The 25,314-nt window shown below is 40.8% G+C and overlaps 2 protein-coding genes across 3 annotated transcripts in view; both read right to left on the bottom strand.

Annotated features, from left to right (window-relative positions):
- magi3b (membrane associated guanylate kinase, WW and PDZ domain containing 3b) overlaps positions 1–6,310 on the bottom strand; it is a 121,997-nt gene extending 115,687 nt beyond the window's left edge. Inside the window, exon 1 of one of the 2 annotated variants that reach the window (XM_071494066.1) lies at positions 5,169–6,310. In XM_071494066.1, the coding sequence (XP_071350167.1) occupies positions 5,169–5,475 (307 nt within the window). In that variant the 5' untranslated portion in view covers positions 5,476–6,310. The remainder of the gene's footprint in view (positions 1–5,168) is intronic. The other variant, XM_071494065.1, reaches the window with a different exon arrangement.
- Positions 6,311–8,161: 1,851 nt separating this feature from the next.
- On the bottom strand, positions 8,162–24,975 carry lrig2 (leucine-rich repeats and immunoglobulin-like domains 2). Its single transcript, XM_071495292.1, has 18 exons — positions 23,005–24,975; positions 22,061–22,135; positions 21,444–21,578; positions 20,692–20,835; positions 20,307–20,450; positions 19,943–20,086; positions 19,499–19,642; positions 17,833–17,913; positions 17,492–17,563; positions 17,219–17,287; positions 16,157–16,320; positions 15,443–15,754; positions 14,811–15,092; positions 13,978–14,418; positions 13,663–13,815; positions 12,840–12,980; positions 12,119–12,388; positions 8,162–11,243 (listed from the first exon to the last, which is right to left on the bottom strand). Exons 1-18 carry the CDS (start codon positions 23,190–23,192, stop codon positions 11,011–11,013), a joined length of 3,192 nt encoding a protein of 1,063 aa, XP_071351393.1. The 5' UTR covers positions 23,193–24,975; the 3' UTR covers positions 8,162–11,010.
- Between the last annotated feature and the right edge of the window lie 339 nt (positions 24,976–25,314).

Raw genomic sequence — 25,314 nt, 5'->3', positions numbered from 1 at the left:
GGATTTTTCTGCCGTGCTTCTGATCACAAACATTATGACTATCAAATTATCAGCTCCTGCTCAGAGTACGTGTAACACTTTGAAGGCAGTTGCTCCCATTCTTTTTTTTGTCTTACATGTCCCCAAAGCACCATTAGATGAGCTCCAAATGTGTTTATTTGAATGGACTGGATGGTATGAATATTGTTACAATATTTTAAGGCATGCTACCTGCTTTGACTTCTCCTCTAGTGGAAGTTTTCAACTATTCACCCACTGTTATAGTTCAAACCTCTCTTGCCAAACATGATTGGGAGGTGTGTCCTGTGCAGCTGGTAGTGTAACCTGGTTATTGTGAAAATACTTTGACAATTTGTTATTTGCAATCCAATTTGTGTATGTATTTTCTTCCTGAACACTTTTTTTTTTTTTTTTTTTTTTTTACAAAATCATAATTTCTATTTTTAAATTAGCTGAGCTACTCCCACACATTCCCACATAGCTTCCAGCAACTGCAGAAGTACTCCCTTGAGCACATGTACATCTGAATGGGAAATAGCTGCTTTCAAAAGGACAACAGATCCATCTCCATGACAACTGAGCAGACACATGCACTAATGAAGACTGCATGCTACATATGTTAGTTCTGTAAAATGCTAGTAGGAGGACCTTTTTTTGGGATTGTTCGGTCCAACAGTGTGGATAGCCATACCAACAGTCCAGCATGTTTTATAACGCTTCCTACAAAGAAACTCGACATTATTTTTGCATTTGTGCTTTACCAGGTAGCCAACCATTTCATAACAGAATGAAAATCAAGCTTCAGAGTAAACATCAGGCTTGCATTTATTGTAGCCAAGGTTATGTTATCATTGAGTAGAAAATCTTATTAGTATCACCACACAAACCTAACTTTGTCAACAATAAAAGCACACATGGCATTGACTCTGGTGGATCACCTCGATGAACGTTTCTGATGGATGAACTGAAAACAGTGGAACCATTAAAGATTGGAAATTTTTTGGCAGTCTTAAACACAAGCGTGTGCTTCAGGAAATGGTCAGCAGTAATATAGAGTGCTCATATTTGCAGTTAATGGGCTGACACATGCATAACACTGGTATGGTCCTTTAAGCTCTCCCCTAGTAGGAGCATATTAGCGCTGAGGAGTTTCAATAAATACAGCAGCAGCTGAAGAGAAGCTGATGCAATATTCATCTTATATTTCATATAAGTGTCTCGCAGAGATTTGCCAAGTTTCCTCTTTAATCCTGTGTTACCTGCATTTTGAATTATTAATGAGGCCAATGAGATTTCACCACCGCCTACACTTTTGTGTACAGTAATCATTTTATCTACATGTCTACTTCTTCGTTCAGCCTTAATGAAGCCAGCTGTCACCGAGATGGTAAGAATGTTTTTTTTTTTCTCCAAGGGGAGCCTGGCCTAGAAAGCAGTATCAAGACAGTTGTAGGCCACATACAGTAACATGCATACTAAGCAACACTGCAATTACACTCTAAAAGAGGAGCAAAAGTAGCTAAGCAACACACAGTCAATAATCCAATAGCAGAGCAGCAGGATCAGTGCCAAAGCCTAAGCACATCTAAACAAAACAATACATAGCCAACAACTTATTGAATCTGCATAAAAAAACACTCATAATCACCTTAAACTCACTAAGAGGGAGCTCATTCAGCTTTAAATTACTTTGTTATGAGTTCTGTGCCAAAGGAGCGATGTACATGATGGCTCTCCTGCTTCATTCAGCAGATTGTCAGAAACATCTCTAAGGCGAGAACAGATGTCTCTAGTTATTTGACCAGGCTCTCTGGGCTGCTGAATTCCCACTCTCTCTCTCTCTCTCTCTCTCTCTCAATCCCTTTTTTTTTTTTGCAGCCGACTGCAAATCTCTTTGCAGTGACAACGCATCGCCTGTCAAGAGGATGATTCCATTGAGAGGCACTTCCTGATATGAGAGGTGCATTAATGTGATTAACCCACACTCACTATTGCCGTTTGATACAGGAGCTTAGGGGCTCATGTCACACTGTATTCTTCTCTATTGGCATGATCAGCAGGTAATGGAAAATATGCTGATGTCTGAGCAGGAGCAGGTAACTCTACATGTGATCTAGAGAAGGCAACAAATTGTTATCAGCGGCAGAATCCACTGCTGCCGAATGCAAAGTCAATCATGCAATTTGACTTTAAAATTCAAAGACAATTAAGAACAAAATTAGCCTCTCAAACTCAGTAGCTTACAGAAACAGATGAGTTATCCCATTCTACAGACACAATATGCTCTCATTGTCACACCAACAATTATCAACCATTAAGATCAACAAAGATTAAATGACAATCATCTTCAGATAAAAATGCTATTATTCCCACAGCCCGAAGGTGTTTGAGTATTTAAATGAATGATCATTTCATTTAATCATGCCTGCAGTCTGGGGACTACTGTTAGATTTCATGACTATATTTATCATCATGATACTAAATCCACAATTCTAACTAAGACACAAATAGCCGTGGAAGCAGGGGGCTTGTATACATGTGTTTCCTACATTCACACAGCTAATATTAGTCATCGAAGAGACAAATGAAAGCTTGTTGCACCGACTCCAGTGTGTGCTGCAATGTGAAATTATTCATTTGATGTCAGAGTCATCATCCATTCAGCTGCATACAAATGGCTACAGGTTATACGTATGTTTTGATTGCACAGTGACTGAAGCTGTAAACATATAGGGAAGGAAGAGCAGAAAATAACTGCGCAGGAAAAAAGGAATTCTGGGATGCCATTCATGAGGCTTTTCATCAAGCGTCTTTTCCGATCCTTCGCTGGGAGAACCAGCAGAAATAGATTCCTGCACGAAGCACAGAGCTTTTAATAGAGGAATCTCCCAGCTTAATCAAAGATACCAGAGAAATGGGCACATCCAGTCTTAGCGTGAATATGTTCATTTCAAAGCGGTAAAAGCGTATGTCTGTGAGAACACATGTATGTGAGAGAAGTCTCTTGGCAGGCCCTGGGGAATATATGATGCCACCACAGAAAAGTAAGTGAAGTGCTGTGTGCAACTCTTTCAGTACAGATTCCTTTTCGATCAATGGCTGAGATGGATAATAGCCTCCACAGAGACTTGCATCTTGCATCTTGTCTCTCTCCATCCTCGCCTCAAATCCCCCATTTCTGCCCTTGCATCTTCGCACACTCTCCGTCTCTTTACTCCTAGCTCCGCCACAACAGTCAGCGGCACCATGGGAAGCCCACCAGCACCAGGGGGCAAGGCAGGCAGAGCACACTCTTGGAAGGGGAGGGGGGGGCGCAAGGGAGGAACATCTGGTAGACCCAGAGAGCCTGTTCATCACTGCCGGCCGCCGTCATGTCATGACAGCTTTCCGGGCTTCCTGGTAACAGCTGATCCTCTAGGCCCACTGCCTCCATCAGAGTGGAGAAAATCCACTCGCTAACTCAATTATGCAAGAGGTGTGAATTAAACATGAGGTTACCACACAGGGATGTATACACACATCACAGGCGCGCACACATGCGCAATGTGTAATCATACAATATAGTAACCCCATCTGTATGTTGATGCCGCGGGGGGGGGGGGGGGGGGGGGGGGCATTTTGCAAACAGTACATTGACATAACTGAAACAGCAAAAGGACAAACAGGCAAGGATGACAGTCAACAAATAGGTGATGAGGAATTGTGCCATCTTGGTCACCTATTACCTCCCTGTGAGCTCTAAAGGGTAAAAACAGCCTCACACTTGAGTCAAATGTGGAGCAAAAGGCGGAGCTGATTTTTTCCCCCCCATTTCTCTTTATGTCTCTCTCCACATGTATCTCTCTCTCTCTCTCTCTCCCTCTGTTCCTTAGCGTCTCTCTCCCTCCCTCGCTCTCCCTGCCCTTTATTAATCATCCTTGGTTAGTGGGGCAGAGAGCATGGTGTTAGGAGCTCTGGGGAGTGTAGAGCCTTGAAATACACACACACACCTCTTCATGTGCATGCACACTAATAGGCTCTGGACCCATAAAGCTAGGCAAACATTTTTTCCTCTCTTCTCTCATTCGCTTATATATTTTTTAAAGAATAAATAAAATATTGATTTAAAAAAAATGTAGGAAAACTCATAGGAATGACTACACACAGTTCCACACTGACACACACCATAAGTAAGCATGTGCACAAATACAGCTGATCTTCAGGGATCCTGGCCCTGAGGTGCTGGGACTCAGCTGCTGATGCTGATGTAACCTCTTGTACAGTCTCAGTTGTTGTTTAGACATTCCAGCTCCAGCGTATCAGCACAGTGAGGCCGATCTCCTGTGCACATAGACACACCACTTTCACTCCAGTGCCACTAAAGCCCTTGGGTCAGAACCAGTACGGCACAGACAGCAGCATCACCATGCCATTACAGCTATTAGACCTCATTATCAGTGTCTGGAAGTTGCAGCCAGGATCCTTGGAGAGCCGGACGTGGAACGATGAGACCATGGGATACAACACAGCTAACCACTCTCACTGCTGTGGCCAGTGGGCAGCAGAGTAGTCTGAATAATGGCGGATGTAATTAGGCCTTATTTCTATGCATGTAAGTGCACTTAGCCCAGAAGGCTCCAACTGGGCTACATGCCATTATTACCATTATCACAACTTGATCTCCCAGGGAAGGGTGAGAGAACAGGCCAATTAGATGTTGTGGGACAGAAGTCTGGGATGTCCTTCAGGAAATGTGCAGGGGTGTGTTGATGTGTAGGCACAACTAAACTCACTTTATTCACCTTTCGTGCTCTACTTTGCAATGGTTAAAGTCAACTTTAGCTGACGTGCACATCTATACATCACAGGAAGACATGTAAAGCCAATACAAGTTATATGAGGAAGGGGTCTTTAAGAATGAATCTATATATGTATCTTAACCATGTATGATTGATTTGTGCATATTAATTAGGGCTATTTACGATGTTTGTATTGCGACCGTAGACTGGCACTAATAGATGCCAGTTGATCCTCACATTAGTGGGTGTGTGTACGATCATGAGGTTTTCTCTGTTTAGAGGATGCAACATATCATAAGTCTCATCTCACAAACAGAGCTCAGGTGACACAGCAGCAGCAGCAGCAGCAGCAGCAGCAGCAGCGCTGGGAACAGAAAGCAGGGGACGCACCTGGTTTCACTGTCTTCAGGCGAATCGGCTCCCGAAAGTGGCGTATGACAGCCAGGGTGTCACGGTTTGTAAGTCCACTGACTGGCGTCCCGTTCACCTCCAGCAAGACGTCCCCGTAGTAGGGCAGCTTCCCGACGTGACACACCAGCACGTCCAGCTTCATCTGGCCCAGGTAGGGGAACTGTCCCAGCTCTGCTCCTCCCAGAACCTCCACCACGGAGCCAAAGTCCCCCAGGTTCCCCCATGACACGGCGCACTCCACCACTTTACCGGACCAGTGTTTCTTCTTCTTTAGTGTTCTGGACATGGTTACTCCCTTTTTTTAAAAAAAATAAACAACGAACGATCTAACTGGTTTACAGTCGCCTCGATTTGCTGTTGTTAAATGAGCGCGAAGTGACGCGGCCTAATAAACCCTCCTGAGTTATTCTCCCGACCCGCTGGGTATGTCATCTTCCTGACGTTTATGAGGCTGCTCTTCACCCGTGAATGTGCCGCCGAGGTCTGTCATCCCACGGGTCCGTGCTCCGGTGTGCGTACAGTTGCCTTGGTCGCAGTAATTCCAAGCGCTCCTTGTGCGTAAAACAGGGGACTTGATAGCGGCGAGATGGTTAAAAAAAAAAAAAAAAGGGAACAATCAAGGTTTTATGCTCTCCATTGCTACTCTGGAACCATATCAGTGCGCTGCTTCGCCTCCGGAGGAGCCGCCGACGCCAAGTAGTCAAGACAAAATGTAAACAGAGAGTATTTCACTCACTCGGTGGTAGATTGTGGAGCGTCTGTCGCCGAAATGTAGTGCGTCAACGAGAAATCCCTCATACCTGTGGGCAGGCTAACAGACGGGCGGCAGCGTTCACCGATGGGCGGTTAATGCAGCTGAGATCCAGCCCATGATGACTGAGCGGGGGGACATCTGAGAGCGTTTGTCTGCTACAGGTTTGAACACACCTGGCACCGCCACGAGAGATGTTGCCAAGCTCCGAAACGCCCCTTTTTACGCTCAGCGGCGGCGGCGGCGGCGGTGTTTTCTATACTCTCATGCGGGCTCCATCCTCCGGTGTGCCGTGGTACTAAATGAAAAATTCCTTATCAGTCCAATAATGTTCACTGTAACTTATTCTCATCTTAGTTCCTGTCTAAAATAAAATGTTCATCAGCATTTAAAAAAAAAAAAAAAAAAAAACATTTATCTCGCATGTTAGGCGGAATAAGCGTAACATATAACACTCACTGAAAACACACAGAGCATGTAATCCCAATATTAGGCGTGCAAAACAAATTACACCTAATTAAGACTCCTAATTTGTATAGTGAGGTAAGTATTATTGGGGAGGAAATTCCGGGTGACCATCATTAATATCTCCACAGCGCCACCTACTGACACAGGCAGAGCACTTCATACAATTTACTGCTCTAGTTCCTCCCTCCCTCAGGTCCTTGCTTACCTACAGTGCGCACTACCCCGCTTGGTTGCATTCAACAGCATCTGTCCATGCGTGCTCTACAAGGCAGTGACTGAATTAATGTAATCGTTAATTATCACTTGAATGTTCTTTGCAGCTTTGTTTTTCCCGACTGTTGGCTCAGGAAATGCAGTGGCCTTTATTTCTGCGCATATTACTGAGTTCATGCATAAACCATCAGCACATACATTAAGTAGGTCCAGTGCTGTAAATCTGACCTTTTATTCCAAGGGGGAACTTCGCTCTCATCTACCTACATGCAAAGGCCCACATGCTGAATGGCCTGAGAGCACAGGTTTTGCATGAGCTCATTCATTTACATATCATATATGCATTGGCATCAAACTGTGTATGAGTTATAACAGATCCTTTCTTTGTATTATTTATTTCCTGTTACTAGAACTTAGTAAAAACATGACGATGCGGGCCCTGAAGTGGTTTTAAAGTTTATTAAACCTTGTAAATGTCACTTTATCTGCCAGGATAGCCAGTCTGTGTTTCACACAGCATGTTGCAGATGATGCACAGCTTTCTTTTGCCAAAACCTCTCCAGTACAGCATGATGGATTTTGACAATTGGACAAGTTGATTGACAGAGCAGTCATATACCCGAGAAGTCAGCACCATGCAATGAATTCACTTTATAACTGGAGACAGGGAAAACACACCTTTTGTAGTTTTTATGAAGCAGCTGTAGTTTCTGTTCTCGGGGTGTGATGCATTAGAAGTCTCTGTTTAAATACTGAGTTGCTACTGCGCTGCATAATTCATCGGTTTATAGAGAATGATTAACAATGCTATCATGTCTTTGATGGGGACTGGAGAGTGGAGCGCAGATGCAAACAAACTGCAGACGTTTGCAGGCTGAAGCCCTGTGAGATTCAACACCCATCACATGTTTCCTGGGATGCTGCTGGATTTATGTAGGAGAGATTTTAAAAAATGAGGTCTTTTTCTTAACATCAGGACTGATGATGGACTAACAGTTTTTTAAGGCTGATATTAGCTGGTTTTGTGTTGGTCTGACATGACTAAATCCAGATTACAGATGGCTTGGCCTTGTGGTGTGCCCGGAAATCATTTTGTGGTTAAGACCCCTGCATGTGGAATTACATGCAACCTAAATCTAATCCTGCAAGAATATTTTCTCTCATTTTTCTGTCGGCTCACTTTCTGTTACGACAGACACCAAAAATAATTAACTGATTTATCAGTTGACAGAAAATTAACTATTTTGATAAACAATTGAACATTTCAGTAATTTGTCAAGCAAAAATGTGAAACATTTGCTTGTTACAGCTTCAGAATTGTGAGATTTTCCTGCCTTACTGTTAATTATTGTAACATTAATATCTTTGGGTTTGACTGTCAGTCAGACAAAGCTAATTATTTTAATGTCACCTTGGCCTCTGAAACACCGTGATTGGCCCGTTTCTGAAATTTTACAGATGAAACAGCCAATCAAGGAAACATCTTGACCGATAATGAAAATAATCCTATTTCAACTTAAGACAGGTGTCGAGACAGAAGCCAAGTTATCAGAATTCATCTTTAATGTTTGAGTAATGGCTACGTAACAAAAAGGCTCTTTAGACATGCTTTACAGAATGTACAGGTAAACAAGGTCCAAAAATACTACTGAAAACAAAATGCAAAACTTCAACAATATAAAAAAAGCAGCATTGGATATTGCCAGAGCAGTTACTGCCAAACTTTGGTATAAAGTCATTAAGGACGTTCAGAAAAACAATACAAATGCACATTAAGTTACACCGTGTTGGCAGAAAGTATTGAACATTGAATCGATGTATGCCCCCCAGACAGGTAACTCCATTAGGATAACTTATCACTGCAGGTTTTCATTTTAATTTCTCTGTCACTCCAAAGGGCCATGAAATTGACCTTTAGCAAAGTCAGAAAATAAAAAGAAACCACAAACATCTGCTTCCACTGAAGCAAGGAGCGAGTCGAAAAACAGAGGGACTAGGGGAAAGTCAAGTTGCTTTTGGCAAAACCACTTGATAATTATCTTTCTAGCTAATACCACATTCAGAGGAATAGGCTTGGGATGTGCTCATTTGGTAATGAAAGGAAACCTGACAGACAAAAGATGAAAACATGTTAGAACTGAAAGAGTGCAAGAACGGCATGCAAATTATATCTGCACGTACCACAGAGGAGGTGAAGTTGGAATGGTACCATTTGCTGCTTAACACATATACGTGTAGTGTTTGTAATTTTGAGTAATTACTGATCAAAACTAGCAACTCATTTGGCTTCGTCACATTTTGTGAGATTACATCGAAAATGTAGCATTCAAGCTGCACCATCACACGTTTGCATTGTACATGAACTGTTCAGCATTACTGATTTTTAGTGTCTGAATTCAGTACCCTCGAACACTGTACCACTGCAAAGGAGGAAGTAAAGGAGCATGGAAAACCCTTCCTTTGTTAACAATGAAAGAGCAGAAAGTAGCAGTAATGATCAGCAACATAAGTGAAATGGTCGTGAGACATCACATCTTTAAAAAATGAGAATGATGTAGACGTGTTTCTCCGGTATGTGTAACACAATTCAATTCAACAGCACCACAATTAACATCTTGGTCATACACTTGAATCAATACCTTTCTAAAAGAGTTTCAACAACAAACAGTTCATTATAACTTTCATGAAGGAGGATTTATTATTGCAGTACTGTTGTATTCAATTGCATCAGTTCTGGCTAGGTGTTCCTAACAAACTGCCAACTAAGCGTAATGTGCTAAGTATATTGAGCACACAAGTTTTCTGAGCATCACAACAAAGCCAAAGCCAATCACATCAAAGTTTTTCTGAAGTGCAATAATGAAGAGGATTTTGAAGGACAACTATAGATCAAACCTGATGAAACAAGTCCACATTCTTTTACACGAGAGGCGTTTTCATTTTCATATCCTCAAAGCATTGTAATAGCTGACATTTGGGAAAAGTACAGTTTGCTGAAGCTAGAGGCTGTTTGATTACTGTCTTTGAGTTATGAGCAAAATAACACCCATTTCAGAAGAAAAGGTGTTATATTGTTACCTGAACCAACATGTATATCAAAACATCTGGATAACACTGGGACAATAAAAGATTAAAATTAATAAGCTTAATGTTTTTTAAAGTTACTGCAGCTTACGTCTCAAACCTCTCTGCAAATGGACTAGTAGGACGTGGAATTTAATAGATAACTAGCCTTATGTACACACACATACATACACACATACATACATAAAATAATACAATACATTCTCATTTTTCACAGTCCCAAGTGAAAACCTAGGCTTAATCAATTTCTATGGAAGGATCATGAACCGTTGGAGAAAAAACTGTGATAATAAATCGCCACAATGTAAAACGACATGCGCATTGCATAATAACCACCTTTAAATTAAGTGCCTGAAAGACATGAGAAGAAGGGAAAACAAATCAGTGCATACTGTTTATATAAACCATAATGTCATCTGATTGAGGTTACTGAGAATGCTTGTTAAAAAGGCCATCTACCAGACAACCATAAGAAAATAGACAGCAAAACCATGATTGTCACATGTGCAAAAAAAATTGTACGCTTTCTCCCCAAACTGCTTATCATTATGAAGATATAAAGTGAAGGAATTAATGACTGTGTTTGACATAGGACAAAAACAAGATCAGATAAAGATGATATAGGATATATTCATATATATTCATAATATGCACCACATTTTGGTGTCACTGTCTCTGGAATTTGCATAACTGGATATTAGATAGGGTAGTTTAGAGTCAGTCAGAATAGCTGTGGGAATGTGGGACATACGCTTTCAAGGTTCTTACCTATATAACCACCACAATCTGCTGGTGAGGGAACTATAATTGTCCCCCATTTAAACCCGTATTCCCCAGTTGGGAAGAGCAGGTTTATAATTTCTAACAAAGTCATGTTGGCCGTTCCAACACATATCTGTACCAGGAATGATGAAACAAACTACCAATGTCTAGTGCACTGGCATACAATTTCATCTCCACAGCAGCAGGGTCAATCCCATCCAACATGGCTCTTTAAAACATACATTCATAGCTTTCTCTACAAAGAGAAAAAAGAAGAGTGGTGGAGGATGTGGGAGAGAGGGGTCCTGCAGAGGTGGACGTGTCGAGGAGGTCACTTTAATCACAGGTCCATTTCTCCAGCCTGACACAGCAGTCTTTCCACAGTGGAGAATGTTACCATGTCCTCTTGAGTAAAAGGGGAATGTAAACATACAAGTAGCATCTTTGGCAGAATGTGAGGAGTCTCTTTGGAGGTAGTGGGTGAAGGGGGATGGGGTGCAGCGACGAGGAGTCAGAGGCAGAACGTGGGTGGAGTGTAAGGACCTATGTGGGAGCAGGATGCTCCTGAGGGTTAGTCCTATTAGAGGCACTTCTGTGGTCCTGTGTGCATTGGCTGGGGAAGTAGTCCACCTCTGCTTCGCTCTGTTCCTGTGCCCCATCTGTAGTGGAAGTCAGAGGAGGTGTCCTGTGAACAGTCACTGGGTGCTGGGATGCTCCTGGTTGGGGTTTTGAGGACAGATTTTCCCCTTCTCCCCAGAATGACCTGCTAAGGGAATCTGCAAAGATGGCAACAGAAGCAATAAAGTTTACCCTCCACTCCAACTGATTCTCAACCACATACTTCTTTTTTTATTTTTTTTATTTATTATTATTATTATTGTTATAATATTCAGTGATTTACTGTAAGTCACTTTGGATAAAAGCATCTGCAAAATTGGTAAATGTAATGTTGAGGTACTTTATCAAGCAAAATTGCCAAATATTATTTGTTTCCATTTCCATAAACGTGAGGATATACTGCTTTTCAGTGTTTTATATCCTCGTAACTTGAATTCATTTAGACTGGGTTGAATAAAAACCAGCAATTTCAAGATAGCCCCTTATGCTCCAAGATATTTTTGATGGGCATCTTTCTTTGCTTAACTTATACAAAAAAGGTTGGCGAATTACTCTGTAGCAAAAATTGCAGCTCCATACTTTTTGATTATACATAAACCACATTTAAGTAGCTAGTTTTTAGTTTGTATAAATGTAGTTTGACAGGCTAACTTCTACACATTTGTCTCTCCTCTCAACAGAGACCCTAACATTAGCTTCAGCCTGCAGGTATTCTCTCATCTCCTGAACAACCCTCATAACAATCCTTTGTGTCCCAAAACAGATCAATATCTCTAACTGGGTTTACCAGTTCACTGGGAAAGCTTACTTCTGTATAATGCTGGCTTCAATGAATTAATGACTTCAGTTTATACAGTACAGTATATAAAGGGATGGGTAAGAGCAAACCAGCCTGAGAATCTGCAAGATTCATAACAGCCACAAAAGCCAAAACCACCTCAGCAGGCAGCACATAGCACATGATAGTTCACACCTAGACTAAATATGGTGTCACATATTTGCTCTAAAAAAAGGGAATTTGTGTTTTTCTCACCATTAGTGTAGTGCTCCGGGGGTGTGTGACTGCTCAACCTTTTGTCGTGAGAGGTGAGAAAGACCGAGGAGTCCTGGTTGCTAATCAGGCTCTCCAGTGCTGCGTCCTCATGCTGGGCACGCTCGCTGAAGCTCCCCTTCAGGCCTGGTAGAGTTCTGTCCAGTGGGTCATCCTCCCCCAGATAGGCATAGGGGCAGTACTCCCGTGTGCGAGAGTAGATGTTGGCATTGTCATAGCAGTCGGAGCAGATGACCAGCGGACCTGCACCACCTGGTAAGAAAGATGTGTACGTATGGTGTTTGTTGTCAGTGTGAAGTGGGAAAAAGCCTTTCAAGTACACTTAGTGTAATCAACTGGTTACTAATGATTATAAAAAAAATAAAAAAAAATGCCTGCCTATCTATCTATCTATCTATCTATCTATCTATCTATATGTATATATATAGTATGCATTTTCTCTTACTTAATTTGATCAATTGCAATTCTATTGAAATAAAATTAAAATATATACACATACATATGAAAAGCCCATCAACCTCATTACACTTTAATGTGAATAGGTCCACACATTTACAGGACCTAGTGAAAGGCAAAGATATCACAATTCCTCAGACATAGGAAAAAAAAGCTTGGAAAAACATGTGACCACTAAAAATGCATTAAAAAACCCTTAATAAATAAATAAAAATCACATGACTGTTCATGTGTACTTGACACTAACCTGTGGGGACTCCAGCTAGTCCCTCACAGGGCTCCCCAGGGTGAAAGCTGCTTCGGGCAGTGAACAGCGAGCCAACCCTGCAGTGCAGCATGCCATTCCCCTCAGTTTCCACCTCACTGCCCGTGTCTCCATAACACACACCTGGGACAGACATGATTATTAGTCAGTATTTCACTGCAGCAGGATTCAGATCCCAAACATCAAAGCAGATACAAGAACCTAAGGAACATGAAGGTGTCATATTATTATTATTAGTTAAAAGTGATTCGTAAGAAAGGCAGGACGTGCAGTAGCAGATCTTCATGCGTTTAATCTCTCATGATCACAGAACAATCTTGCAATCTTTGTAATGAAAACATAAAAGGCTTTGCTTTCTTGTGATTGAAATGTTGACATAATCTAACCCATTAGATTAAAATTCACAAGAGAATGATGTGGAAATGTGACCCATAATCAACAGACACAAGTCAGTCTCTTCCAGAAACTATTGAGAATCAAAAGTCACTTATTTGCAAACTAATGGACACCGACTTCCGCATGTACACCGTCTTTACTTGTTGTTAAATTATTGGAATATTACAATGCCTTGTATCGAAAATGTACATTATACTGAAAGTTTACAAGACAACAAAAGGCACAATATAAATCTTTACATCAAGGGTATTACAGGTACTTATATATGCAGTTCATAAATGATTACTTTAAGACTCTTGTGTGTTCATTTCATGCAAGAAAAGCAAAGCTCATCATATCAAGATCATAATATACATAGCGTGATTATGATAAACCAAACATGTCAAATATTAAAAGCAAGTACACTCACCATTTGTCCCCTTATGGACATATCCATTGGAGAGGGGAGGCATGAGCTGCTGGTGGCTGCCAGCCTCAGAGTTACTGTAGCCTTCCTGAGGCTCTGACAAAGTGCCCTGAGAGGACAAGTAGCTGGGGATGTCTGCTGGCAGATTCATCTCATCTGGAACATACAGAGACATATTTTGTTACACAGTACCGAGTTCTGTGAAACGTGTTCTCACAACAAAGTCCTGTCCCCATAGACATATTTCATGGTCTCCAAACAACCATCCCTTATGGGTACATCTTCAAATAAGACATATTTATTGTCTACGCTGCTGACCTGTGTTTGTGATACTGTAGTCCTCGCTTTTTCTGCGCATGTGATAGATGACAATGACCCAGACCAGCGAGGTTCCAACCACACAGCACACCACCACAATCACCACAATGCCCACAGTGGTCCAACCGTCCTGGTCGTACCCCGCACCCGTATCACAGTTTGGTGATGGCGAGACACTGAGGTAGATGTGGCCACGTTCTGTTCCCAGAGTATTAGACATGATGCAGGTGTATTTCCCAACATCAGCAGGACCAGCGTCCACTATGATGAGGAGCTGGTTGGCAGCAGCGAAGAAGTGGCGCTCTGTGAGCACCAGAGGTCCATCATCTTTGGTCCAGTTGAGACGGGGGGCGGGGCTGCCTCCAGCTATGCACTGAAGCACAGCAGTTTCACCACGGGCCACTGTTCTGTCTTCTAGCGGCCGCATGAAGGATGGAGTTTCTGGAGGAGAAGAGGATTCATCGATTTTTGATTTAATAAGGATTATCTCAGTGACATTTGTGTCAATATGTTTAGATGGATGTGTGGGAGGTCAAGTTTGTTATTTTTAGAATAACAAACTTTTTTCTTGGATGTGTAAGTCTCAATCACAAGCCCTGCCACTCTGGCCGTGTCATTGATTATGTACCAGCTCATACTTTCATTCAAATCTAATAAACACGTTCATTAGGAAATGTGGTTAACAGTTATGCATTTGAATTGTCACTATCTTAAAACATTAAAAACAAAGGAAACATTAAATAAGAGTATGTGAAGATTAAAGGCAGTGTGGCTCAGATGATCCAGTGCTAAAACATCAGTAATAGGCTCTACTAATCAGGTGGGTGACTCACCCAGGACAGTCAGAGTAGCATTTGCCGACAGGCTGCCAGCTGCATTTTGTGCCGTGCAGCTGTACACTCCCATGTCTTCTGTCTTCACATTAGCAATGAAGAAGATGTCATCATCCGGCATCACATGCATCCTTCGCTCTCGGGCCGCAGGAAAGTCAGTGCCTCCATCCTTCTGCCAAGCAATCTGGGGTGATGGATGGCCTTCGGCAGCACACTCCAACCTGGCCATAGTCCCAGTCCGGATTGTCAGGTCCATGGGAGTCTTAAGAAAAGAGGGTAGCTCTGAAAGATAGAAAAAAGAAAGAAAAAGGTGGGACAGAGAAGCAGAGACATATCTGTGTCAGACCGGGATCAAACAGTAGTTGCATAAACTTTAGGGTTGTACCGTCTTAAATTTTCTGGCTGTCACTACGTTGTTCACTTAGTAAGGACACAATCTTACTAAACGAATAAAATAATGTACAAGAAACTCGTCTTTCAGATCCACCAGAACTCAGTGTATACTAGATTGTCAAGAACAGCTCTTTAAAACTTCAAAGAAGTGAAAGACTGTAGAGCAAGAGAATGACAAACAAATGAGCCCCACTGACAATCATTGATCACATTCTTTGGAAATGGGCAAACATCCTCACCATTGACAGTAAGCTTGGCCCTGTTGGAGTAGTTGGAGCCAAAGTGATTGGAGACCACACACTGGTACCGCCCTTCATCAGTAAAGTTGACATTGAGGAGGTGAAGCATAGTGGTGTAGATCAGCTCTCCCTCCTGGTACTGGGCATAGTTTTGCACTTCCGCATCATACAGCACCTCCCCATCTTTCCGCCAAGCTGTGGTCATTGGCGAATCACTGCTGCTGGAGGCAATGCAGCTCAGAGTCACATTGTTCCCCCGCAGTGCCACAGACGTCTCTGGGTGAGTTGTGATCTGAGGCTTGGGGAAATCATCTGTGGAGCAGCAGGGACAGAAGGCATAACATTTTTAAGTTAGAAAATCTATAACTTTACAGCAGACTTATCAACCAAAATGTGAAATATTAGTTGGTGTTCAACATGAAATATTCAAATACAGGAAGGTGAACATGTTGATGAATCTGTTAGGCCATTTTTTGCAACTGAGGTTTACAGAACCTCTGAATCAAGCATTCACTGTGAAGTAATGTGTTTATTGTGCAACACATATTGTAATTATCCACCATACATTTCAGTGATTTCCACACGCCACAGAATGAAAACCTAATGTCCTTTCTCTATTTACACCAACAAACTTTTTCCCATCTGTGCTGACTGAGGAATATCTGAACTGGATCAGACTGGGAACAATTAAACAAACACAAAAAAGGGACTGACCACAAACAAACTCTTCTGGGCTGATGGACAGGACGTTGCGACCAAGTAGATTTGCAGGATGAGCACAGACGGCAGAGACAGACTGCTGGAACTGACTGTCAGTCAGCCAAGGCCCCAACCACTGCATGTGGCAGTCACACAGAAGGCTGCTGGTGTTAAGGACACTGAGGACAGAAAGGTAATGAAGGAAGCATGAGATGAGTGATTGTAAAATTTGCTGGAAAATATAATTTAAAAAAAAACAACAACTAAAAACACCAACACAATATACCCAACACAGCTGCTGGACCATGGTAACCGTCATATAGGCATTAATGCAATGTATGTATTATCTTAATCATGGTAGGACACTGGATTCAATGCAATAAAAGCACCTCCAGGAGCCTGTGTTTATTATACTTTGTCCTAAAATAATAAAATTCAATTACAAGGGTGTTGCCATTATGCTCCTCTAGCTAAGTTAACAGGCAAAGCCATTCTATCCACCCACCAAGAAATAGTGCTATATTCTACACATTTTCTGCATTTGACAGCTGCTGGTGTATTTCGACGGCCACTGCTTGAGAGACACCCCTAAGATGGGCTCACCAAATGCTCAAAAAGTCAAGACTTAACATCTCCACCGTCTTTCCTCACAGACAGGAGAGACAGCTCCTCTAACAAAGCAGACGTTGGTGCAACTCAAGAGCTGAATTAGAAACCTCTGCTTGTCCAAGCAAATAAATGTATGGTTTTGGTAAGACAACAATGTAGTGACTCAGCAGTTACATATATTTTCAAACATCATTACCAAAAGACGGGGGTTAACAGCTAGAAAAGTAAAGTTACAGTGTTCTTTTATTCATTCAGTACTAAAGCTGCAGTAAATCAACAACTTGTCACATTTCAGTGGTTGAGATTTTCTTCCTTTAACTGTATAATTGTGACACATAACTAGTACTTAATCATTATAATTCCTTTTTAATGAAGACAACGATGATGAAGGAACAATATTAACAAAGGGAAAAGCTGGCTTCCAAATGTACTTAGGAGTGCTCTAAGTTTAATTGTGTGTCTACTCACAACACTTTGAGCTTCACATGGGACAATGACTCTGGGTGTATCGACATGATGCCATTCTTGCTGAGGTCCCTGCAGAGGGGACAAAATATGGATTAGACATACCTACAATGTGATTCGATCAAAATGGCACTCCACTTCACAGGCATAAGACAACAGCAGCACAGTGGTAATAAAAGCCTTCTGCTATCTTTAATCATTCAACAATAACAACAGATCCTACTGAGACACAGGCAAGACTGTGGAGAAAAAGGATTGTGCAGTGGTTTAACTCACAAGTGCTCCAGCTCCTCCAGGCCCTCAAACGCTTTCTTAGTGATTGATTTGATTTTGTTCCGCTGCAGGATTCTGGAAAAGAAATATATTTTATATGATGCTCCTGGGTAAAATTTTACTGATCCCTGGAACCACCTGCCTTACAATGGTAGTTATAATAAACTCAATGAACAATTTCACAAAAGAGTACAACCATACCGATCTATATAAAGTTGCACCTTAACATTTCTCACCAGAAAAGCTGTATATAACCAAGTATCTAGAACAGCGCTCTATTTCTCTATATGCATGACATTTCACAACCATTTATCTATTTATCTGAACAAAGAAAGCATCCTCACAGTGTGTTCAGCTTCTTCATTCCATCAAATACACCAATGGAGTCTTCAATGGCCCAAGAGATTTCATTGTTGCGGATATCTCTGAAAAATGAAGAGGCAATAGATATCAAAAACACTCTACACGGACTCAAAATCTAAACCTTTTTCCTGTGAGACCACACAGATTGCACATCATCTCCACTGTGGTTGTCAGTGGCAGTGACTCTCAGTTAAGAGACTAACAGTTTAAGACACCATACTTGCACAGCGTGTCACAGTTCGCTGCCCCTGCTGCTCTGATGCAGGGAAATTAATTGGCTCTGTTTAGCACTGGGACGGTTCATGGGTCCACTGGAAACCCAGAGAGGCCTTGTGTTTACAGGATGGGTCATGAGCTCTTTTGTTTCTCTTTCCTCATGCCTGGGTACCTATGAAAGAACTGCAGCACTCTCCAATTCCCTTTTCCCATGAAAGCTCCCAGGACGGGCAGCCTCCCAAATATGGCCCCTTTCTCGTTGCAGCCCAGTGGCTTAAATGGGACTCTGTGAGGCAGATAATGAGTTCACAGCTTCCTCTCTTCTCAACACTTCTTACCTCGCACATAAATGTACGATGAAAAAGACATACTTGCCTAATTAGGCTGATACTCTGGACCTGGATTTTGAAAGCTTTTGTGGCTGTGTTAATGTTCCTCATACTGTAAACTACTGTTCTGCAAGCACACAAATTTTGTGAATATGTAAAAGCAGCTGACTTTCACCCCATTTGAACTAACTCATGTAATCTTTGGCACTGATATGGGGCGCATCGTTGCAGGAAACACAATAGTGTGGAATATCTAATGGTATTCAACAAACATTGGGCTTCCTTGCACATCACAATTTCTCCCCCTAACAAAGCCACAGCTTCTGTGTTATTTATTGTAGATTACGTTATGTATTGCCTGTTGAGCTTAATATATGTTGATAATATTTTATCCATGCTTGATCAACTATAAAAAAGCCAAGACCACAAACCACAAAGCAAAGAAAGGAGGAGTCTTGCCCTACTGACACTGACGAAAGATTTTTAACAATCCTCATTTCTTGGCTTCTGCCTCAGCTCAGTCTGTTCTTTCACCCATGCAATATTATAATAACCCTCTAAACATGTTTCACATGGATGACACAGCACTTACATTGCATCTCAGATATTCTATATGTGTTTGTGCAACAAAACAAAGTTCCCAATGCTTCCTTCTCCTGTAAGTGAACAGAACTGTCCTATAGAGTTTTCACCTTTCAGCTCATTTGAAGTCAGCATGATTCTCACAGTGAATGGCAGGACAGAGGAGGCAAACCCAAGAGAACAGGATTCCATGAAATTACACATTGGGTGGTTTGATCTAAGACTAAACAGATGACTAAAGACAGGCAGGATCAGAACACAACTAAGACTATATTAGAGGATGCAGACTTAAAATACTCGTAATTTCTACTGTTATTTCTCTAAACTCAAGACAGGACTAGAACTACACATGAAGAGTGAAACAAGTAGACCTACTGTAGTCAGCATCCTGCATGAGAATGCATAGATCCAAGAACAAGCCAGGACTGGGTTATATTTTGAATAGTGGCCTTCATTGTGCTTCTTAAATCAAAGAGGTGACATATATCTTAGACTGATGTCTTCGAAGGATAGCACTTACAGGGTACGCAGGCTTGCCAGACCACTGAACACTCCCTCTCCCAAATGGCTGATTGAGTTCTCTCCCAGGTTCAGGCTCTCCAGGAAACCTAATCCTACGAAAGCTGTCTCTTCAAGTCTAGTCAAATGATTGAAAGACAAGTCTCTGCACAAAACAAACAAATATGATAAAGATTAGTTCAAATTATTTTCTCATTCAACACCAGTCTTGTATAAATGGAACATTCAAGAATGATACTCCAAAATGAGACATTTACACAAAATGGTTAAAACAATATCGAGCACATCCACTGAAGGAAGGCAAACCACAGCAGCAACCTACTGCAGTAAGATAACAGTAACTCCTCTGAGCAACATAGAATGAATTTCAGAGCCTTCGGCTGATGAATGAAAGTGGGGACTCTTAGCTGCATGGGGATTTTAGCTATGAAGCAAACACACTCACAATTCCTCCAGCTTTTGGCAAAATTCCCAGGCGTCTGGTCGGATGATGCCGACAGCATTCTGGCTGACCCGCAGGATACGCAGCATGCGCAGGCCATACAGCCAACCTTTGTTGACCTCAGTTAGGTTGTTATGCTCTAGCTCTCTAAGACACAGATGGGAAAAACAACTGTCATTACGTGAATCATTTTATTTTAGGACAACTTCACCATTTCTCCCACTTTTGTTCATTCCCTACTTCACGCCGGCTACCTTTGTCTTAGTAGCTATTTTAAAAAGGTTTTATAATGTACTCCTCCACGTTTCCTGATGAACACACTGTTGAATGTTGAATTTTAAAGGATAGTCTTTAACACTATACTCACAGTTCTTCAATGTTGTTAAGACCAAAAAAGGCTCCATCCATGAGCTTACTGATGCCGTTCCTCTGCATCTTCAGTGATTTCAGCGAGTCCATCCCTTTGAATGTAAGGCTGTCCACTATCTTGATCTTGTTGCGCTTCATTTCACTACAACGACAGTTACCATAATTTTTCTTCAAGAGCAAACAAAACAGGAAACAAACACAACAGAGCCACTGGATTTACCAAAATATTTGGATTTACTGTAAATTAAGCCAGCTACTTTAGAAAGAGTTGTTACAACAGAATCTGAATCCACAGACTTGTCTGCCAACTATAAACCACTCAGTTCTTGGCTTTTCTTGACTAATTTTCACTTTGCATCAAAAACACATGGTACAATACTTACAGGAACTGAAGCTGAGGAAGTTTGAAGACTTTGGATGGCAGCAAAGCTAATCTGTTCCTGTTCAGCTTCAGCACCAGCAGGGAGCTGGAGATGTTGTCAAAGCAGCCAGGCTCGAGGATGCTGATCTTGTTATTACTCAAATTACTATGAGATAAAACAGCAGAAACATTAAAGACAAACTCAGGCAGGAGAATAATGTTTGTTCTGTAGTTACACCTACTGTATGCAGAGAAGAGATGGCCTCACACAGTCAGTTTGTCTACAATAAGATGCTTCCTTACCAAAAGCAAACTAACCAAAACAAGGTGTCTTTAGTGCTCTGACTTGATTAGCATTGACTAGAATGAATGGACTGTGCAGTATTGCTTTGCTTTAATATGAACCCTGTTATACTTTGAACAGCTATAACTGCTATTTCATCTTACTGTTGTATTGTACAGAGCCCATTGCTCCTTCTTATACAATTACTCTACAGTTGTAAGCTGATTTACTGTATGACAAGTGTCTTTGTTATTACATTAGATTAGATCCTAGATATTTCCTATTATCAAAATATAGAAAATATTGGCTCTGTATTGTGCAGCCTTGGCAGCTGTATGCACTCTCATGCTGTCAAGTTTTATTTTACAATAATTTTATTGTATTGTCAGGTTGTTCTTGTACATAAATTGTTCTTACCTTTATTAATGAAAAAAAAAAGAATAAATTAAATGAGTGATTGAAAGAGATTTAAATGAGCGGTGTTTCCTTACAGATATTTCAGCTGCATGGAGGGGAAGGATCCAACTTTGAGCTCAGAGATGGAGTTGGACGTCAGATCCAGTGTCTCCAAGGAAACGTATGGCTGCAGCTGATGCATCAGCAGTTCTGAGATCCGATTGTGGACTCTAAATATAAAAAAAAAAAACAGATATAGGTCTTGAAAGTCATAATGACATGATAATGATTACTAGGACAAGCTCTGTCGATAGCATACTCAAATCCTATCAGTGTGAGGATAGACAGATATCTGTTATTGTGCACAATAATGTTAAAATTATCTTCTTGTGCGCTTACTGGCAAACAAAAGACAATATCTAATGGTACAACATCACTGTTTTAGTATCAATACATTTGTATAAGCCACATAAAAACGTATTGCTTGGGACAAGCATGTTAAGATTATACATAAAACCAAATGACACATGCTCTGAAAGCAACGTGGTAAATCAGGATTTAAAGTAATCCTAACTGATGTATTTATACAGAATGTCTGTCTTTAATATCAAGAAGGGTATGTTTTCATGTTAAGAAATCCTCAGTTTATTTTGACCATTTGTTTTAGTAGTGATGGAAAGCCCAGAAAACCTGAGGGAGATTTTGTACTTACAATGACAGCGAGGTGATATTTGAGGAAACATCTCCAAGAAACGGAACAACAGTCAGCTCGTTGTGATTCATGGTGCTGAAATTAAGTTCAACAGAAAATTGTTATCATATCTGTGCCATTATTGAAATGAAGGCATTAAATGATCAAGACTTACATCCATTCCTTCAGTCAGATTACAGAATAAAATACTCATTCCCAATGTAACTACAAATTCTGAGCAATTCACTCAGGTCGACCATAGTTTGATAGTTTCATTCAGTTGCCAGTTTATTAGGTACACCTAGCTAAACTTAATATACTGCAATAGCAAAAGCCCGACACCAAATCATGAAGGTCATAATATTGTATTTTGGTTAAAACTGTCCAGAGAAGTGATTATTATTTAAATGTCATTTAGGAGGCTGCAGTGGTGGTGCTGTTTAACTGTACTGCATTCAGAGGTATTTCTAATATTATGTATTAGATTAAAAAGAAAGATCAAATATTGCAATCACCACAATACAAATCAACAGCACTACAAACTCACCAAGGTGACCATAAACATGAGTAAACTCGTCTCTGGAAAAGTTTTAATAAAAACTAAATGTTATAATTTTCATGAAGGTGGGATTCATTGCAGTATACTGCCAACTGAGTGTCAATTCTGTCAGCCTAATGATCCAGTATATTGTTCAACTTGTTACACGGTGACTGCATAAGTAAGGATGTTTGTGATGGTCTTTTTAACTTTCCCACGACTGGGTTAATGATTACTATACTGAAAATATACTATTAGCCTCTAGGAGAAATAAAGTGAAACATCAAAGGATGAAGTCTGAAGAAGTGGAGGTCAAGTGGCTAAAATACATCTAAATCTGGTTTGTCTGTATGTTACGGTGCACCCCTTGGTTGAGCAACAAATCAGGGCAGTAGATTAAGTACAGGACCTCGGGTTGCGTACTTACACTTGGGTTATCCCATCTGGTGCGTCCATTGGAGGCGTCGACAGCCTTTTCCTGTTGCAGTCCAGAATATGGACTTCACCTAGTCCTTGCGAACAGGAGCAAGGAGCAGGACAAGGCTCAAGGGCCCAGGCACTCAAACAGAACAGCATGAAGACAAGGGCCGAAGGAATGGGCCAACCCTCCGCCATTTTAAATGTCTTCCCACTGAAGGCTACGTAGCTACGTGGCTAACTCGCTTAACTGGCACGTTAACGGTTATAAACCCACCATGAAATTTCTCCTGCAACTCGATATCAGTCAAGCGAACACATACTTAAGGACTACAGTGCCGTGATCCCAGGCAGAACTGCAAGATACAGTTTTTTTCCAACTTGCGTGAGGCATCCCAGTAGATTTCTCCCCTTCTTCCCAGAGCCTGGACTCCTTCCGCTCCAGTCTGTAAACCGTCTCGGAAAGGCTAATGCTAGCTCACCGCTGAGCTGATTTAGTCCCACAAATGCGCAACTTTTCACCAGACGACATCGGTTTAACTCCACACTTGGCCCGTTTTTGTTTATACTGACCCAACCGAAATGTTATCCTCGCTAAACCCGGACCCTTCGCAATCAATTAAAAATAATTTTCCACGTCTTTCTATCCCGAAAGAACAAAAAGCGCCTTGAGTTAATGACATAGGATATCCTAGATCCCGCCCCTCTCCAGCATGTTTACAGTTATTCAATTGGTCCGTATTCACGCCTGTCAAACATTTGTACCGACTTGATTGGATAACAGTTCAATGTGTTTTTGTGGTTGCCCCCTTCACAGCAAAAAGTTTTTCAAAACTGCTCCAATATGAAATGCTCTTTCACATCCCTGTGGTTATTGATGGTAATTTCAGCCAAACGCATTTTGAGACTTTCAACCATAAGGGCCCCGATTGCCCTCTGAATAATTGCCCTCCTGCCTCCAAGTTCAAATTACATCCTATGCAACCAGACCTCCTGTGCTGAAACATTACTTCACTTGTCTGTGGTAATTTTATCAAATACAACTTTTTTTTTCAGAATAAGATCCACATGATGATGATATAAATTAAAATAATAATTTCTATAAAGGGCATAAAGGGCCAGATAATTAGCTATGAATGCAGGACCTGGCTGATATTGTGCTTTAATGGCACAAATAACACATTTAATAAAATTGCCAAAACCAGTGGAGATGGATGAAGCTATGGCCTACAAACCCTGGGCATTTAACCACTATGCCTAGATCGCAATCAAGCCTGAACATAAATATGTAAATAGTATAAATAGTTAAATAGTATAATGTAGTCTGTATTGTCATGCCACTTTGGGTAATCTAAAATGTTTAAAAAGTACATTAAAATTTTATTTTATCCCCATTTACTACAAACCAAAGACAGAATGTCCCTTTGAGTCATACATGAGTGAAAAAGGACGGCAGTTGTTTATAAAACTAACTTTAAAATTGTTATTATTATTAGTAGTAGTAGGAGTAGTAGTAGTAGTAGTAGTAAAGTGTATAGCAACTCTCAAAACAAAGTTCTGAATTGCTTGTCATGGGGGGAAAAGATTAAACATTTCTGCACAACAGTTACATAAAATCACACAAATAAAGTACAGAAACTCAAATAGAATCAAAATGCACCATAATAACACAGGATAAACGAGAGTAAAATAAACAAATAAAACAGAGACATCATATTAGAGCAAGAAAAATAAAACCTCAGGGCAAACATTAAAAAACAAGACATAGCTTAAGAATATATTTAAAAAATTAATAATTGTTGAGTTCAATAATCTATTAAAAGTTAAGTTATTAATACAATGAGGATTCTTAGCTTTGTCATAATTGTTTACCTTTGTTGTTTGAGTAATTCTTCTGTAATTTCTGAGTCCCTGTCCTAATCTATATAAAATGCTGTTTGTGCTGATTATATTTCTGATTTGATTATAACTGTCGCGTGTTGTTGGCAATAATAATTTCCAGTAATCTTTTCAGAGGATGTAGAAGGTGTGCTTACACAGATTGCATTCATGTAAATGTGATCTGCACAGCTGAAGAATTTATTATATCAAAAACTGTTTTATTTCTCTCTAGGATAAAAATGGATCAAGCGGACAAACACATTTTTGGAACCCTTTCCTTTGAAGATTGCTTGGGAACCAGGACATCCTGGGGCCTCCTTTTTTTTTTTTTTTTAAGTCAGAGAGCAGCCACACCCTACACCTGAGGAAATCATTCCACTTTTTTTTTTTTTTAATACTGCAAACAAGCTGGCAGGGTGCCTCAAAGAGCTCATAACGG

Source organism: Trachinotus anak, unplaced genomic scaffold (genome assembly GCF_046630095.1).
Source record: "Trachinotus anak isolate AG129_WGS33_773 ecotype Australia unplaced genomic scaffold, CSIRO_AGI_Tana_v1 ptg000013l, whole genome shotgun sequence".
In the NCBI taxonomy this organism is placed as follows: domain Eukaryota; kingdom Metazoa; phylum Chordata; class Actinopteri; order Carangiformes; family Carangidae; genus Trachinotus; species Trachinotus anak.
The sequence above is the reverse complement of the archived record's forward strand: the minus strand, read 5'-3'. Positions and strand labels throughout refer to the sequence as shown.

Excerpts from the sequence above, each read along its gene's own strand:
- lrig2 (XM_071495292.1), bottom strand. The coding sequence starts at position 23,192 with ATGGCGGAGGGTTGGCCCATTCCTTCGGCCCTTGTCTTCATGCTGTTC. Across the intron at positions 20,836-21,443 it reads TCCATGCAGCTGAAATATCT|TAATTTGAGTAATAACAAGA; the intron begins GTAAGGAAACAC and ends TTTATCTCATAG. Across the intron at positions 16,321-17,218 it reads CATGTGAAGCTCAAAGTGTT|TGTCCTTAACACCAGCAGCC; the intron begins GTGAGTAGACAC and ends TTCTGTCCTCAG.